This window comes from Ornithodoros turicata, chromosome 2 (genome assembly GCF_037126465.1).
Source record: "Ornithodoros turicata isolate Travis chromosome 2, ASM3712646v1, whole genome shotgun sequence".
Lineage (NCBI taxonomy): Eukaryota > Metazoa > Arthropoda > Arachnida > Ixodida > Argasidae > Ornithodoros > Ornithodoros turicata.
This window is the reverse complement of record NC_088202.1, coordinates 125,827,188-125,846,486: the sequence shown is the minus strand read 5'-3', so window position 1 is coordinate 125,846,486 and position 19,299 is coordinate 125,827,188. Positions and strand designations below refer to the sequence as shown.

General features: G+C 45.8%; 1 protein-coding gene across 4 annotated transcripts in view; it reads left to right on the top strand.

Moving 5' to 3' along the window:
* The window catches only part of LOC135386066 (homeotic protein antennapedia-like), a 142,498-nt gene that overhangs the window by 85,018 nt on the left and 38,181 nt on the right, over positions 1 to 19,299 (top strand). For all 4 annotated transcript variants that reach the window (XM_064615785.1, XM_064615786.1, XM_064615787.1 and 1 more), the window contains one exon: positions 3,453 to 4,321. In XM_064615785.1, the coding sequence (XP_064471855.1) occupies positions 3,673 to 4,321 (649 nt within the window). In that variant the 5' untranslated portion in view covers positions 3,453 to 3,672. The remainder of the gene's footprint in view (positions 1 to 3,452; positions 4,322 to 19,299) is intronic.

Here is a 19,299-nt window from a genome sequence, read left to right as displayed (position 1 = left end):
CACCGTCCTTCCTTTTTAAAGCCTCTTCAAAGAAAACATCTGCGTTCTGGAGTTGGTGTGTTGCAAGGAATGCATGATGCATCACTGTCTTTTGCACGACTTAATTAATTGAATTTCTCGCGACAGATAATATTTATTATAATAATTCCTCACTTTGCTGCAGCTTTCTTCTCGATCACTTTTTGCTTGCCTTTGTCTCAATCAGCTGGTCTATTAATCTTTGGTAACTGTACCTCCGTCATCATTAATGAAGTGAGCGTGATAATTCGTTAGCGTGTACCTTTCGATTATGTCCAGTGTCTGCATCGTTGAATGGCTAAGGTGCCAAGACGAAGGGATTTAGATTTAGAATTACTGCGTTTGAATGATCCAACAGGGCAGAGAGGATTAACAGTGAGGGTAGTAAGTTCCAAGAATCATGGCGAGCTATCTTTTCTTTTTTTTTGTTCTTTTTTCTTTTTCATTGAAGGAACAGACGTGACCAAATGTCGTCGTTCATCCCGTGTTCTTCGGCTCAGATCTTTGCAGTTCGTACTAATGGTGCAATAATGAAAGCGTAAGCGATCTGTTTTCGGTGAGTTGCTTTCTCTCTTTTCCGGGATCTGTTGAGAGAAGCCTTGAGACGGGTGTGTGTGTGTGGGGGGGGGGGGGGGGGGGGAGAAGTCACGGCGCCAAGGAGGGCCTCTTTCTCCCGTCACATCGCCTCCCTCTTTATAGAAGCATACCTCGCACAGGGTTTGGCTTCCGATGAATACGCCGCTGGTGAGCAATTCGTGAGTGTCTCTCGCCAATTGGAAAAGTATTCTACGTTACAAGAAGAATGGCGTAAAAGTTGTTTGAATAAGAAGCTTGAGTTATCTCTTTACGAGAGTTTAAAATTTTTCGCGCAAGCGATCGGTATTCTACGACCCTCTAGTGACGAGCGATGTTTATAGCTGCCGTTACAATGCACGGACTTGTCGACTGAGCGTTAAGGTCAACGGGCGACGGTTTACAGGGCTGCCGACTGCAGCGCCACCCTCATCCTTGAAAATTAGATACCTTACAGACAACTTTGTCATCGCCTAAATTCTTTTACTTCTCAAATACTTTTGCAGCCTTTCGGCACGCCATTCTTTTCATAATCAGTGAGCCGTCACATGTATTCTTTTGGACGTGCGTGGAAATCGGCGCCGCCAGCTATTCTTTTTCCTCCTTCTCTGGCCGTCATCCACGTATACTATTCTGAGGTGAGAGCGGATGAGGCATCCTGCACTGACGTATAGGAAGTGGTTGAATAAGTCGACTGACGCGGTTTACATAAGGCGACTGACGCGGTTTACTGCGACTTATCTTTTAAGTCGATATAGACTGGTTTACATGAAGGCAATAGATCGACTTTTGCCAATGCCAATGGAAAATTGATTATTCTTGTTGCCTTCGTCTGCGTTTGCACCTCATAAAACGTTTGCACTTGTTTTTCTTTTAACGCTTTTAATGTTGCAATAAATATTTTGAGTTCTTCTATTCTATATTTTCTTTTTGTGCGTTCAGCGACACTGATACGCATAATGTAGAGGGCACGCACACAAAGTTTATAAATTGTCTAGTACGCCCATTATACAGATTCATATGCATATGTTTCACGCATGAAGGAAATTTGGTGCACAGCTCAAGCAATTTGCGCGAGTTGGCTGTGCCGAATTTTTAACAGTCTTTGGTTGGCACTCGTAAGGTAGCTAAGCGTATTTCTGGAAAGTGTTCCGAGAGAAGGGTTTGTTTGTGAAACTGTAATATCAACAAATACTAAGTCTAGTCCCCCTATCCGCAACATGACTTCGCCTTTAAAAAAACGGACAGGTGTCTGTCATCGTTCCACCACCAACTCCTTTCGCCTCCGTGGTACCTCGAAATAGCCATTTGCACATAGAGGGCGCAAATTAAAAGGTACAGTTTGCCAGAGCCGCTGCCACAAGTTGGGAATGATGCACAGCCTCTAAGTTTAGCGTCTGGCAAAGTCGTCGTGGGAACGGAGAACAAGCGTTGATTGCGCGACAACGAATGTTCGCTGTCTGCGCTCATCGTTGCGAAGCTTGTCGTATAGTTTCGACCTGGGAGCCCCATGACAGGGGTTACGCGGTGACACTCCACAGCTGAAATGACGATGATTGGTGGATGTGAAGATGGAATACGGACAAATGGGACACTACACGCGTTGGGGAGCGTATAGCTTTCCCTGCACGGCGACAACAGTCGCATGGTGAAGCTCTTAAAGGTGTTGTGACACTTCGATATTTGTGGTTTATTGCATCATGCACGCTTTCTACTCCATGCCAATGTACTGACGAAAACGGTGTCGTATATCCAGTGCGTAGTAAGTGGGAACATTCACCTTTGTCGGCAGGTTGAACCTCATAAAATTGAACCTGAAGACTCTGGGCCTATATAGAGAAATGGGTTCTGTCAGAGAGCCTCCAGATCGCATACAGCTTTCACTATTCGTAAACTCTACTGACACTACTCTTTTGTTTACCCCTTTGCTGTATGGAGCTTGCAATGCTGGCTTACATTGATGCAAATAACCGCCGTTTAAATTTACGCGGCATATCTCCCAGACAGAGTTGTGCCATGTCGGCATGTCACGTTATGGCAGATGTCGGAGTAGCTGAACCGATGACGAGTTAAGAAATAACTTGTACATACGTTTCTAGTTGAAAATACCGCAGCTTTGTGTACTCCTTTGCGGTAACGAGATGATGATTTCAGTCCTGCACTCTGCATCTTTCTGCTTTTGACACAGGCTGTCTTAATTGCTAACGGCTGTGTATACTGTTTGTTCTCCGTCGATACGTGGGCACAGGAAGAGACTATGCCTGGATCGCCGTATGAATAAGAACCCCAGTTTCATTCATATTAGAACGTGCACTATGAGGTTAACGTAACTCTGGAGTGGCGTCGCCTCAGACTTGTAAAGAATGCTGACATGAATCAATTGCTGTCGTCCCTCCGAGGTAGAACACAAGTGCTTGTGTAAACACGTTTTCTTTTGTTATTTCCCATTCCAGTGGGAAATTTTTCAAATTACTTCATCGGCACTTTGTCTTTTTCTTTTCTCTCTCTCTCTCTCTCTTTTTTTTTTTGCGTATTATAGGTTTGATTGTTACCATGAGCAGTTCAACAAAGTGCAAGACAACCTTTAGGTTAGATGGATACCTGGTACCTATTGACGCCATTGCAAACACTGTGGAACCATCCTAGAAACATGTCTGCTTCCCACAACTCAAATAGCGCAAACAGTCGTCCCTTGTTCCGAAACATTTCGCTTTATTGCTCCCCCCCCCACGAAGTATTTGGCAGACACAAATGGTGCCTTTCTGCTCAGAGTCACCGAGGTCGCTTACGCATTCCACATTTTCTGAATCCAGTGAGCTTGTTTGACAACCTTGCGTCACCGTTTCTCTCCCGTCGTGCAGGTCCGAATGCTAGCGGAGCAGCTGCTGCCGCCGCCGCCGCCGCCGCCACAGGAGGCGTGAAGCTGTGTCGTCCGTCGTCTCCTGAGACGCCAAGAGAGAGCGCCCGCTAGCGGCCTCTCTCTTGCGACCCCCGCCCTCACGAGACCTGGAGACCGTGGACGCGTTTCCTCTGGAGCCCCAGCCTCAGACGGCCACCAAGATAGGGGACATCGACGTGGCCATGAGTTCGTACTTCGCCAACTCCTACCTGCCCACCGAGATGCGGCCGGCGGCAGGAGGAGTGGGCAACGGCGACCACTACGGCGCTCTACATGTTGCGCCGCAGCCCAACGGTGACCCGTGCGATCAGCGGCAGTACCTACCTTACGGAGGCTCTCCGGGACACCAGGGCTACCCCCGGTTTCCGCCGTACGATAGGCTCGAGATCCGTGCTATCACGAATACGGGTAATTCTCCGAGCCCACCGGGCGGTTATTACGGGAACCACTGTGGGGGACAGCAGCCTCAGCAGCCGCCTATGACGCATCCCAATGCGTATGTGCCGGCGTCGGTGGACGGCCAGAACTGTCGTGGGTCGCCGAATGAAGCGCCAGTCCCGCCGCCGATGGCGCAGTATCCCAGTTGCAAAATGCAAGGCGGACATATGGGTCACGGTGACCCACAGGTTGTTCGTGGAGGCACAGACTGTGGCACGACGCCCGTGATGCATCCAGCGGCTTGTGGGAGTCCTGTGCACTCGCCGCCGCAGCAGCAGCAAAACATCTACTCCCCAAATCACGGTGCTATGCCCCCAAATGGCCAGCCGCAGCCGAACCATAATTCGGGAGCCATGCCCAGCCCTCTCTACCCTTGGATGCGAAGCCAGTTCGGTAAGTGAGCCTTTACATCTGTCTAGTGCATTCATGCAGACTGATGATGGATGCGCATCTGTTTCTGAGGTCACTGATGCGGAAAAGCGTGCGGAAGCCTTGGACAGAGACGAGTACCATTTCAAAACTGAAATTCCTTTTAAATGTACTGGTTCCTCCTTTATGGCGATCTTTCCTCATCAGAAGAGCACGTGTTTCGTGACGGCGGAGTAGTACAATGACGGAAGGCATACATCAAATCTATTTCCTTCACGAACTACCGTAATGTTTCCTCCACGACTATATAGCTCGAAATGCATAGTCAGCGTCAACGATAGTCAGAACTATACCTGAAAGCGTTTCAAATATCATCCTGAATTGTTACTCTGTTTCTTATCCAGATTTTGCAGTATTTTCGACCCATCAGTATAGCGGAATATAGATATTTTTTTAATCGTTGAAGGTTACAACGGCTGTTAATTCTTTATTTATTTTTCAGTCGATTTTAATGTGTTATCGATGCTGATAGCGTACACAGTTTGTGGTACGAGATTAAGGTACCGAAGAAATAGCAAGATGTAAAGTATCGTCTGTATATCGTAACTGCCCATTCGTGTTTGTACCCGTCGCATTCTATACGCTTTCTCAAAACTCCCTTCGCGCTGTACCCGCCGCGAAACAAACCATATCGTTTTGTTCTCAAGGCAATTACTATTCGCTCATCTGCGGCGTTCATCTCGACCATATGTTAGCGTGTTTGCTTTCAAAGCAAATTGATAAGCATACAACGCGAACATAATACTCACTGATTGGACACTTTCTCAAGAAATGGATAAAGGAAGATAACTTCATGCGCTGGATTGCATAATACGAAGCCCGAGTTGTTCGAAGTGTTGATTGATTGACTGATTGGAAAAATAAATAAAAAATGGAGATGTGAGACCATACAGTGTTGCGTCAGAACCTGCACGTTGATTTTGTTTCTCGCAATTGTAACCTTGTGAAGGACAGCCGTTCCCCGAACCGGACGACGTAAAGTAAGAAGACTCCACGGCGATGATGTGGACTCGTCACACAACAACAACTTTATTTTAATGATGATGATTGGGGGAGTTACATCGCCAGGGACCTACTCAACCCCACTGCGGGCGGTAATTGGTGAAATAATATTGAACAAGAAGGATTCAAAGAAACTGTGATGTGACACACCAATGTTTGTGCATGAGCCTCTAAATTTCGCGAATTAAAGAATTCGCGAATTTAAACCGTACGCGAAAAAATCCAGCAAAACTTGGCAGCTGATGTGTGGGAAGTATCATAATATGAACCACCAATTATCAGCCACCATGTCGTTATTATATGCCTTTTCAGCTGAGGAGTGGGCGTTTTGATAGCAAGCCACAATTCAAGTGGACAATCTCATTACTTATCGTCCGCACAATACCACAATACTTTTTCACACATCAGGGTCAAACAAACTACACTTTCTAGAAATAAACTTAAATAGACCCAGCCTAACCTCTAGTTATGTTGTATGGGCTACATACAGGCCAGGTTTCTATTCAAATGTTCTATGTGGTCGGTTCTCCTGGAACAGTCCAATGGGCCAATGCACCTGGGTCGTCCAAGAACGGCGCTATGAGGGAGGCAATTCAGATACGGGAGAGAGAATGAAAGTCCTTTTGAGTAATGTGATCTAGAGAAGGATAAAGAGAGAAGGGAGAATCGAGAACGGGTAGTTGCGATAACCAGCTACAGTTTCAGCCTGGTAAGTGGGCTTATGCAATGGTGCATTGCTATGCCATGTGGGTTTAGTGGTGCGAAAGTGAAAAGCTGTGTCCACAGGTGCGGTTCACGGCTTCGTGTTATCTGAACCGTGACGCACAAAATGGCGCATGTAATGTTATACGTTGTATAATTACGGCTTACCACAACACACATATCTTATAGCTATATCTACCTGAAAGAAAATCCACCACTATCAAACAAGAAAAGGCACAGTTCAAGGCATATTCCCATTACATGCAGGACAAAGGATTCTACGGTGGATTGGTGACTACTATCGCTAATAACGAAAATCTGGGGAGGCCCATACCGTTCCCGCCATGAATGCTGCCATGGCGCTCACAAACGTCCAGTGAAAACGCTTGTAAACTGAACCGCGCTTTATGCTTTATTAGGCGCTCATGCAAGAATGTCCAGTTTGCACCTTTCGGAAGCAAGAGGTAATCAAAACCAGCAAACTATTTCTCGCTCTGACAGATTGCCCGTGTTGACAAGCGTTGTCGACATCTACGAAGAGCAGTTCACATTCACACCCAACATTAATCGGTACGTGAAACTTGCTGGACCTCAAGAAAACAGCGTTTATTTTCTTTCGGTCATTACAGATTTCCCCCTATGATTAGCTGCAGAACGAGCAAAGCACCAAGTTCTGCGTGATTACAAGTGAGCATCCCATGAGTGGATTTACCGCGTCTTTCTTCTTCCCACGTGAGCCTGCGGTCACGTAATGTGGTGATGCGGCCGACTGATAAGGAAGGCCATCGACCACGCGGTGTATTTAAAAGATTGACTCTTACCTAACGACACTAGTCGCGCATAAAACACCGCCTACATGTCGCACTGCATGATACCATCGAGTGGTGACATATTTATTATCCAGAATGGAAACGCCGCAACGGAAGGGCAACCGGATCCAAGTAACAGAACTGGTTCTTAATCTAAAACGTGCTATTTAGGCAAACTCCGGCACCTATGAATTTTCTTCCTACACGAATTAAGCCACATTATGTCTTTCCTTTAGCGGTCTTGCACTATAGGTCCATGTTGTTGGAACACGGTATTGTTAGACTTGTGCACCCGACTAAACTCCTTAACTTGGTGAAAATGAGTGGGGTGAACAAATCGCTAAGAAGCAAGCGAGCTGGTGAAGATGATGCATAATGTAAAACCCTGAAACTTCGTGTTGTGTCTGTCCCTTCGTGTTCCCTAGTATCGGGGTTTTACATTATGCGTGAGTGGGGTGTTTTTGTACCCCGGAGGACACAGACCCACGTGCTTATAAGGGGAAATTGCCATAAAATGGTGCAAGGGAGGCCGTACTGGCCCTAGGACTCGAGGCACGAAGGAAAGCTGGAGTATTTGTTCTGAATGACACTGGTGAGGGTGGGGCCCATAACCCAGAAATACAGGGTGTTTCACCTAAAGTGATAAAAAATTCTCAATGGCGACTTACTCGTCGGAGGATTGTGGGCAATTACCTTCTGGAAACTTTTGCCACCATTGAGGAAGGCTTTAGACAATTTTTAATTGCGGGAAATTTATTTTTTTCAATCGAACGTTGAAAATTGTCAAGCGAATCTCAATTTTTTTAAAACAGAAATATGAAGTCGTCCACGCATAACCGCAGACCCAACAAAAACTATGCACAGTATACCAACCGCAATAGTCGAAAAAAATTACTAAAAATTACGCTTTAGCCCCGCCTGCTTGATTTTCGCAGAGACGCGTCTATATAGGAGAAGCGAAATGTGCGTCTATAGGAGGTAGTGTCCCCGCCTTCATTTGTTTTTGCCTTCTTTGTGATAAGACGGTTGTCACCAGCATCAAGGTCAAAAACGGCGAAAGAAAGGTAAAACAAGAGGTGGGAACACTTCCTCCTCTCCCCGCGCTCATCCCTGCGACAATCAAGCAGGCGGGGCCAAAGCGGAATTTTTATAAATCTTTTAGACAATTTCTGTTGCGATACTGTGCACAGTTTCTGTTGGGTCTGTGGTTATCCGCGGAGGACTTCACATTTCAGTAACAAAAAGTGATGTTCGTTTGGCAATTTTCAAAGCTCAATTGAAAAAATAAATTTCCCGCAATTAAAAATTGCACAAAGCCTTCCTAAATGGCGGCAAAAGTTCCCAGAAGTAATTGCCGAAAGTCCCATAATCCTGCGGCGAATACGTCGCCAGTTAGAATTTTTTATCACTTTAGGTGAAACACCCTGTATATACGGCTGGTTTCCCTCAAGCAACTGGTACAATGTAGATGCTTCTGTGTTCGGCTGCTATCTCTGAAGCATGTGCTGGCCTAGGATATGGTAAGCAGTCGGTCTGTCGCTGTGTATAGAGATGACGTTGAGAGAAGGGCCAAATACATCACGTGCTCTGACCTGGAGTGGTTCACACCAATGCGTACATATACGACTTACATATACTTGCAACCATTACATATATGTGTATATATTGTTTGTAAGTTCTCAAACGTCGCATTACCAGCGCTGGACAGCTGTTTCGGCCTTTTGGGCCGTTTCAGCAGTGCGCAGGCAGGCGACGTTTGAGTGGGTAGCGTCAGAAGGTCACGTGGAATGTGATATGCTCCAGTCCGGGCGAAAGACTCACCACCGAAAGCTCAGTGCAAAGGCAGTGAAGTATATTGGGAGAAATAGCCTAAGGTCCTTGGCTGCACGTAGTGTATGTGTTCGTAAGTGCTCACACGTCGCCATACCAGCACTGGACAGCTGTTTCGGACTTCTGGGCCTCTTCAGCAGTGCGCACGCAGGCGACGTTTCAGTGTGTGGCGTCAGAAGGTCACGTGGAATGTGATATGCTCCAGTCCGGGTGAAAGACTCACCACTGAAAGCCCACTGCAAAGCCAGTGAAGTATATAGGGGAAAAATAGCAGAAGCTGTTTGGCTGCACGTAGAGTATGTGTTCGTAAGTGATCAAACGTCACCGTACCAGCACTGGACAGCTGTTTCGGACTTTTGGGCCTCTACAGCAGTGCGCACGCAGGCGACGTTTGAGTCGGTGGCGTCAGAAGGTCACGTGGAATGTGATATGCTCCATTCCGGGTGAAAGACTCACCACTGAAAGCCCAGTGCAAAGCCAGTGAAGAATATAGGAAAAGCATAGCCGAAGCTCTTTGGCTGCACGTAGTGTATGTTTTCGTATAAGTGCTCAAACGTACCAACGCTGGACAGCTGTTTCGGCCTTTTGGGCCTCTTCAGCTGTGTACAGGCAGGCGACGCTTCAGTGGGTGGCGTCAGAAGGTCACGTGGAACGTGATATGCTCCAGTCCGGGTGAAAGATACTACTGAAAGCCCAGTGCAAAGCCAGTGAAGTATGTAGGGGGAAAATAGCCGAAGCTCTCTGGCTGCACGTAGTGTATGCGTTCGTAAGTGCTCAAACGTCGTCATACCAGCGCTGGACAACTGTTTCGGCCTTTTTGGGCCTCTTCAGCAGTGTACAGGCAGGCGACGTTTGAGTGGGTGGCGTCAGAAGGTCACGTGGAACGTGATATGTTCCAGTCCGGTTGAAAGACACAACTGAAAGCCCAGTGCAAAGAAAGTGAAGTATATAGGGGGGAAATAGCCGAAGCTCTTTGGCTGCACGTAGTATATGTGTTCGTAAGTGCTCAAACGTCGCCATACCAGCACTGGACAGCTGTTTCGGCCTTTTGGGCCTCTTCAGCAGTGCGCAGGCAGGCGACGTTTTGAGTGGGTGGCTCTAGAAGGTCACGTGGAACGGGATATGCTCCCGTCAGGGTGAGAGACTCACCACCGAAAGCCCAATGCAAATCCAGTGAAATATATAGAGGGAAAAAATGGCCGAAGCTCTTTGGCTGCACGTAGTCTGTGTTGCCCGTGCTACTACTAATAACGTTCAGTTGGTTTCATTCGCGTAGAGTGCTCCGTCTTTTCTTAAACATTGGTGTATGTTTCTTGACACACCCTGTCCAGCCAGAATCGGTATTTAAAGAGAGCATGAACGACAGGTCATCGTGAGCTATGGACGCAGGAGGCTTGCGCTATAGAGTGTCATCCAGAAGTAATTCCTGCATTCGGTTGAAAATAGAATAAAACGAAAACAAAGTTACAGAACAAGTCCTCGTTGTATAGTAGCGTATCAAAACTGTTGTGTAGGTGTACTTTTTTAAGATTACACATCAATCACATCCTTCTTTCCACGAGCTTACTTTCAGCGAACATTTTTGTATTTTGCGCATGCAGTTTGCGCATGCAGTGGTTATGCACATATGCAGCCTGATAGCTAGGTCACATCTAAATCACTATGAAGGATTGCAGGAGCAAAGGTATCGAGCATATATGGGTCCGTTGTCGCAGGCACGTGCTGCTCCTACATACAGAAAAAAAAGAAGAAGAAGAAAGAGCGTGTATAAAAATAATTGAGAAGCTTTTCGGGGAAGGGCTGAGCTGAGGAGCTGTCAATGTTGTGGCTTTTGTACTTGTGGCTTTTGTGCTTGTACTTGTGGTATTCCCAGCATGTCGCCAACAAATAGGCTGGCTCACCTTACGTGTAAATCTACTCCCAATTTGAGTTTTTTTTTTTTTTTTTGCGATTTACTTCGTTTTAACTCCGCCCATGTCTTTCTTCTTCTTCTTCTTCTTCTTTCTTTCTTTCTTTTTTCGTTTTTGCATGCTTTACGCGTTTCTGATAAAGTCCCAGTCAAACGTTCTCGATACTAGACTCGCCGTGTGAGACGACCACGAGAATACTGCATCAATATAATTTTCGAAGTTCTGACTGGTTGACTTGCAAGACACGAATACCACAAGTTCTCTTTTGTACTCCCAAGAACTTCCTTAAAAGTGGCTTGTTCTGGACAACCGATGACTGTGGCCTTCTACTTAAAAAGTCCCTGAATGCCGAGCAGTTCGACAAAGGACCGATTCAGTAGCGAGCTCAGGGCTATATAAATCGTCGCATTAGGTGCTCCTTTCTCGGACAGCGTTGTGCAAGCAGTGCTCGCTTATCAGTACCACAAAATGGGCCGTGCGCGGTCGCTGCCGCCATCGCCGCTTCACCGGCTCCTGCTGTTTCCCAGTTCCAGGAACTTACGCAAGTCGGGAGTTTTTGTGGCCTTTTGATTCCGCGTACACTCTAGTGTTTCCCACTTGCTTTACGTAGTGGCCGGTATAGCGCGGTGTACTTCGATCGGTATGCTTGAAAATAGGGAATACTGGAACGCCTTTTGTATATTAAAGTAACAAACCTGTGGTTTCGTGAAGTAAATGAATGCTGAAATAAAGTTAAAATCCCGGCGGGTTGGTGATCCATACAAAAAGCGATAAAAACCCCAGTGCGAGGAGACAACGAAAAGGACAAAGGACGGACAAGCACAACACTATACTGCCAACCAAAGACTTTCATTCGTGAAATGAATCCATCGTGCAGTATACTTAGTGCTCACATTTCGATTGCACGTATGCATGCAGACGGCTTTTAGCTGTTATCGTATAATAATCGTATAATTATCGTATAATTGTCCTGTTGACGAGTAACTGTGCAAGAATACATCCTATTTTGAAAAATATATAATTAGAGTTCCGCGTTTTGGGTTTTAAGCGAAAAACAGCGATAAACACACGCCGGTATTTTTCTCATCATTCGGTTTTAACCGACAAAAAACATCGAGTACGAATGAATGAATGAATGAATTTTGTCATGTCTCACAGGGGCTTTGTTCTTTGTATTGGTTCTTGGTTTGAGACTCACAGTTTTCAAAGTACGTTGCAATTTATATACCCCGATGACTGCAGGGGGGGGGGGGGTGGCAAATCATGTACACCCCAAATCACCGAAAAACAACGGTTTCATGCAGTTAAACAAGCACCGAAAAACATACGCCGAATCCGCCCTACAATAGAAATCGGAAGCGCGGAGCCCTAGTTATAATGTAAATGACCACCCGTATATGCAGGAGCGCCACCAATATTTTTTCCAGTGGGGGCAGGGCAGAATGTTTGGGGTTGTGGTGCGTCAACTGCCCCTACAACTACATTCTGGAAGCCCCCTGTGACGGCGCCCATGCCCGTATGTACATGTAGTAAATGAACAAATAAAAATTAACATAATTCGCAGTTTCACCTGTCGCGTTCCTCAAGACCGTGCACATCTGGGACTGAAAGGAGCATTAACATTTTGAGTGATACACAAGTTGCATTACCTAATTGAACCGAGTTACGAGTATGCAACTGGGCGTTGTGAGGCTTGTGTTGTGTTTGTCCTTCTATATGCTTAGGTGTCCCATCCAGTACAACGTTGCATTATCTAGCGTCATCGTGGCACCTTATAATACAAGCCGGCACGACGACATGATTAATAAAATGAGGAAACGACATGTTCGACAATTCACGTCATTACCATCCCCATTCTGGTTCTGCCGACGTGGAAGACTTTCAGAACACACTACATGTCCTGGAAAGTTTAGAAAAAAACGCAATGACCAAATTATCGGAAGCGTTTCAGAAAGCTTCAAGGCCGACTTCATGTCAGATCAGGTCAGGAGGTCCCATTGGCATCGAACATTTTAGCCTCTTTATGTGTCTAAAAAACCATCACATGAGATGGTAAGTGGCTCTAAGGCCGGTTATTTTTAACCAAAAAGAAAATCGATATCTGGCTGTGAGCTTGGGGGTTTCCAGTTTGCATTTCTTTGTTGACCTGCATATATAGTGATTTTTAAAAGATATTCTTGGCAAAACGTTTTATCCGTTGTTATACACCCTGGTTAGCGACCCAGTATATTTTGTCGTTTTTGTGAGTTTGGCATAATTTCACTCGGTTTGAGTGGTCGTTCATTCCGCATGTTTATCATGCATGTACATACATATATAGCTCTTGCCGGACTTTGATAAAACTAGCAAAATCGTTCGGAACTTTTCCTAGAAAGCACAGATTTTGCGCGTGTGTTTCTCAAAAGGCTCATTCGATTTCGTTCATATTTTGCTAAGCTATACAATTTTTAATATTTTTTTTTAGCTGCGCCAGATTTTTAAAAAAATAAAAGCTATGAGCGCAAACATAGATGCCCCTTTTTTAGTTTAGTTATACTACCGTGCGGACATCGTCTCGAAGAGAGTATGTATGTAATATGTATGTATGTAGTAAAGCCGTCGCTATACTTAACCGTAACGCGCGATCGCGTGGACCGCAGAGGCGTCAGCGCCGCCAAGCGTTGACGCTTGGTGCGAAATTTGAGGCGCAGGGGCCCACTGTCTCGAACACAGTTTCAACGCGTGGCGGCGCTGACGCCTCTGCGGACCACGCGATCGCGCGTTGCGTTTAAGTGTGGCGAGGGGAGGGAGATTTATTTGCAGAAAAAAAAAAAAGGAAACAGTAAGATAAAAGGGAAAGTGTGGAAAAGGGCGAGGGCTTTATGCATGTAGTAGTATGCAACTACCAGGTGACTAGTTACCTACAATTCATTAGCTCTATAATTAGGGGCTTTCGGGCAAAAGTGAGATAGCAGAATGGGAAAGAATCCTCGTTTTTTGCCATTCTATTTGTAAAAAGTCCTGGAACGAGCATGTGCGTTGAAATAATACCCGTCGTCTAAACCAAAGCCGCGCGTCTGAGCAGCATATGGCCTTTATCGTTGTCGGCTTGTCTAGGCCAGAAAGCGTCTGATTTGACCAGCAGATCAGCACCTACTCCATTCACATCCACCACTCCAAAGCTCGTGGCCCAATGACGTGGAATGAGCGCTGTGCTCCCCGGGCTCCTGAGGCGCATGGTTTCGGATTCGGGTTATTTGCTTGGCAAAATTCTGCGATGGATATTTCACACGTACTTTATCGTTTCAGGGTTATTAAAAAACAGAATGGCTTTCAACGATAATCGTCGTTGATTCTACCTCACTTTTGCTTGGAAGCCCTAAATTAAAAAGTTAATGAATTTTAGGTAGCTAGTCATCCAGTATTTTCAAACTCTCTTCGAGAGGATGTCCGCCTGGCCTTACAACTCAACTGCAAAAACGGTATCAATGCTGCTCTCACCCCTTTGAAGAACATATTTATTATACACCTAAAAAAAGGATAGTTTGTATATATGCATATTTTGCGTTTCCTTTACTGTAAACATTTTATGCCTGAAAGAATCCGCGCTGGCAGTGAGCGCGCTGAGCTCGGCTTCACCGGCGCTGCTCAGAACGGGAACTGGAAGATATAAACGGCAGTACATTTTACAGTGAGAACCTCAGACACAAGTATCCGCCATGTGAACGTTGGCTGGTAGGGATGAAAAATAAATCGAACCGACAAGAACGCTGCTATAATAAACAAACAAACATGACCAGAGAAATAATGCGTCAAATATGAAACCAATCTGCACTTTACACATGTTTTTACACTTAACACACTGCATATGTCTCGCACCTCTGTATCAATTTCAAAATTGGGCTGTAGAGGCCAGGGTATACATAAGAAGAATATCGTTTAAAGTTCGGGTGTTTGGCATATATGCACAAAAGGTATTCTAAGTATTTTGTATAAAAACCTATTCGCCAATTACTGTAATGTGTGAAGGGCTGTGATGGGTGTGCATAACAATCCATGAGGTCGGCGTGATCTCCATACCTGATGTGACGTGCAATCGGTTCAAAATTAACGTTTTGACCTCACCTCGTGCGTCGTAGCCCACAAGCTCAACGAGCCGATGTTTACAAACTATCAAGCCGTTATAGTAATTCAAAAAAGAAAAAAAAAAGAAAAGCCGCAACAAAAAATGTTTACAACCTCACAAATGCGCAGCAGCAGAGACACGAAACCTAAGTCTCCATGCGCACAACCAATTTTCAGCGTCTTAAAGGAACACTGAAGTGCACACATTCCTCCTGGCGGAATGAGAGATTCCGTTACTTTGACCGCAATACAAAAGGAACGCGATCTTCCATTGCGTCGTTCGTGATTTATGTACCAACGAAACCAGTAATTTACGCATTCCCTCCTCTTCTCTGCTCAAGAAGAGAGGCAATGCGGAGCGGCTTCTCATTGGTCTTCGCAACCGATCTCTCGCAATGATTGGGCAAATCGTTTGAGGGGACCAATGACAGGCCGCTTCGCATTGTTATGCTTCTCGAGAAGAAGAGAGTAGGGAATGCGTAAATTGCTGGTTTCGTTGGCACATAGATGACGAACGACGAACCGATGAATCGAGTTCCTTTTGTATTGCTGTCATATTTCATTCCGCGAGGATCATTTTTTATACTTTAGTGCCCTTTAAAAGGGGATGGGACATTTTGATAAATGTGTTTCATTGCGTCATGCGCGCATGATTTCTTTTGAAAACGAATTATTTGCCTACGTGCCGTATACACTCCCCAAGTCCGCGAGGTCAATGCGCGTGACGTCATGGTGACGTTTGTAGGACGTTCCTGATTGGCCGGAGGAACCATGTGCGCGCTTCATAAAGGTAAACAAAGGAGAATTCGATGCAGAGAGTGTCTCTGGGAGAGCTAAAACAGCTCTAGTTTCTATATTAGTGGTCCCACTTTTCGTTGGGGATGATCTTGGTTTATCGACGAAAGAGAAACGGAAGTTAAACGCAATATGTTTGCTAAAGTTTGAACTATTCGGCTCTTGTATGAGTTCGTTCGTGTGAGCATCCTGCAAACATTTTTCCCATTGTGTGCAGATTACGGTCTCGCGGAGTAGACAACTATATAGGGCGAACTGCGAGTGTCCTCATAAAAGTGGATAATGTAGTCACATGGCAGTTACAATGCTGTAAACTAACGCGAACGACGGGACGAAGACAACCGTGCCTCAGAACGCGTACGAACTTGCACTTACAATGTCAGGTAACAGGTGTCTGATAATGTGGCAGTGGCACCCGAACGGACAATGATGAGGCTCGTTCCTCGCAAACTGTGATATTCAACTGTTATTAGGTGTTACAACTTCCACGGGGCCATTCACAACAGAACATTAAACTGTGGCTTGGCGGGGTGCTCTTCGTTTCCGCCACGAAGGCAGAGCCGTGCACCATGTTTGAACTGTTTCTGTAGCCACCATAAAACACAGCACAACACATAAGCACACAAACACTCCCCTAGCCGTAGAATGCCGTTCGGACCTGTCAGCAGCGGCAACAGTTAATCGCGTTCTCCCACCGTCGACGCAGCCGTGTGTGCTTCGGAAATACAAAAGTGACACTACATCCAAATGCGACGAAGTACAGTCATAAATACAGCGGGCATTTAACACCGTATCGTTAAAAAAAAAACACGAAACGTATGGCGGGTTCTCTATTGTTTACCTTCCTGTGGTTCGCACGTGGAGTCGACAGGGCCTTGGCGGATGGGAGCGCGGCACGCCGCCGCGCTCGTCATTTTACACCCTCGCCCTCTTCTGGTGCGCAGAAACATACTTGCGTAGCGTATTGTCTATAGTCAGCGTCATACAAGGGATTGAAGGCACCTCAGCTTTGACACCAGAGGGCTGAGAACCTCGGCCCATTGCTATTGGTTCTCGTAAACACGTGATCTATCCTGCGGCCAGCTCAGTGGTGGGAGGAGGCGCCTGTCGCGACGTCAGAACCGGATTACTTTAAGTTGAAATATGGCAGCCGTCGAAAATATCAGACAGCAGCGGGGACGTACTGAACTACACATCTTTGGATTGTCGGTCATGTGCACGAACCACTACGCTACACTGACACGGCTTAACGACGACACACCATCGAGAGAGAGTGCGCAGTCCTGCTCGTTTACTGAGACCCCTTGGCATGTCTGACTTTTCTGTCTGACTTTTTCGACGACTCCCATATTTCAATCTTCCATGCTGTTAGACACTCTGGAGCTTGTATTGTGTTCGTGTTGCCAATTTTCAACGGGTCTATATACCTTGTCGCGTTACTCTCAAACCACCAGTCTCCGTGCGATCCTGAGCCTCGTTCCCAGCGACGACACAATTGGGGTGGACTGCCAAAATCGCCACTTCCCATTGGGATGAATACTGGTGGCCAGGGGCTGACCTAGAGGGGTGAGCCCGGATGTCCTGACTCCTAGCACAATTTCTGACTTCAGATATTGTTTAATTGACCATAGATTGCGTGTCTCATGGTGTCCATGGCTGGACCCCTCCTCAGAAAAATCCTGGATCCGCTGGTGGTCGCCGTCGTTAACGAGTATGACTGACGATAACGTCAACATTCCATAGAACTAGTCATCCGGTAAACGTCTGAGTAGCGTATCAACGTTCGAAAGATCAAGGAAAAAGAACATCGCTTGCTTCTGCGTGCGATATGCAAGGTTGTTCACGTGAGGAGTGCTGGCCGATGCGATATCTTTTCTACACCGGTTCCCGAGCGGAAAAAAGTGAACAAACACGAAATGAACATAAAAATGAATGAAAACACACACAGGAAAATGCAGGAACTCTGCAAACGGCAGTCCATACGTGCACAGTTCCTGTGGCCACCACGGGGTGGCAGCACTAGTGACGGTGCCCCAGAGTCATTGGCCAAACGGCTCTGCGGTGCCCATTCCTTGAATCGCGTCCTTTTTTTTTTTTTTTTGCTACAAAACTTGGAATGCAGGTTCACATCGATCGCAGTAAACGTCCTTTACATTTATTCGGTACAGCATATGACGAGGTATCACAATCGTTTCAACCAAGGGTAGAGCAGTGGCCCAGCACATCTGGCCCAACGGGTCATTCCATCGTCGCTGATCAGGATTCACTTACACGGGTTACCAAGCTAAGTGAGTCCTATAGAGTGAATAGAACAATAAAACTGTTGCCGCGCATGCAGTGCTATAAGTCAACTGATATACAAACGTTATATTACAAATGTTGATGTGATAGAGCGAAGTTTTCCACGACCCTGTGTAATGCGCACCTGACTCCAGCCGAAACTAAATAGTAAATAGCAGGACACATACGATTATACAAGTAAATACTATATTCTACGATGTTGTTCTCGTATTGTTTTACAATACTTCTTTAGGGGTCCATAATCTAGCAGAATAAATACTCCCCTACACTAATTCTATTTCATTGTCGGTAACCGTCTCTATTGTGCTTTGCATAGTCCATGCTTATTTCGATCATAATAGGCTTCCAAATTCAATGTGTAAGTGTGGAACAATACGATCGCGAAACATTTTTGCACACATTGGAGTTTAAGCGCTTTGTTTCACTGAATTTAGAGCAAATGTTGGAAACGCAGGTTGCAAGTCTGTTAGAATATGGGATCATGCGACAGATGGCGCTGCGTTAAGTTGCGCAGGGTTGTTATGGTGATCTCACCCCGATCTCATTCTTGCTAGCATATTATGCATTTTAGATGATTTTTATTCCCGGAGCCCGAGACTGCATCGTGTTTTGCACCTGAAAACGTGAGATCCAAATCAAAATATTGGTCCCGCTCTACCCCATCCTCTAATCTCCAATAAAAAAAAAAAATATATATATATATATATATATATATATATATATTGAATCGGAAGTTAAACGTGGCAATTTTTTGTGAAACCTCCACCAGTCGATTCCACAGGGACTTTCTGTTTTCCCCATTCACTTATATGCGGCTTACTTATATATGGCTATGATAATCTAAATGCGAACTAATTGTGTGCTTTTCTTATGAACAACGAACAACGTAACCACTCTGTGAACCTGAAGTTAATCTTATAACATTTTTTTTCTTTACGTTTTGTTAGTCGTTTCTTTCGTTAGTCGTTCTACTATGCGTAGCACGTTATGACTTGGTAGAAAATAACTCAAACACGGTTTAATAATATAGTTTCGTATGTAATTGCTGCAGAAATTGACACCGTCCAATCTTGGATATCCTTAGGACAGGGTCACTTAACGCAGCTTATTATCCTGCCGCATATTATACACGGGGTGAGGTTAGAATATGGGCCTCGTGGGGTGTTTAATACTCCTGGTAGACTGGCAGGTCAGAACTGCTTTGGGGGAGGGGACCTTTATGACTTTCGAGGACTCCTTGTTGAAAGGAGTCGCAGGCCGAGAGGCGCTGCCCACGTCTCCAAACTGCTGTCTCAGCGCACTCAAATAAACTTACCAGCAAATAAGTTAAAACTAACCTCCCCTTTACCCCACTTCCCTCTCCCTCGAGCAACGTGCCGCCAGTCTATATAAGCGGGCAGACCGCTCGTCTACTCAACTACCCAACTTAACCCTCCCCCTCCCCCTTTGCGCACGCTGCCAGAAATCTCAGATCTGGCGCTAGCTTGTC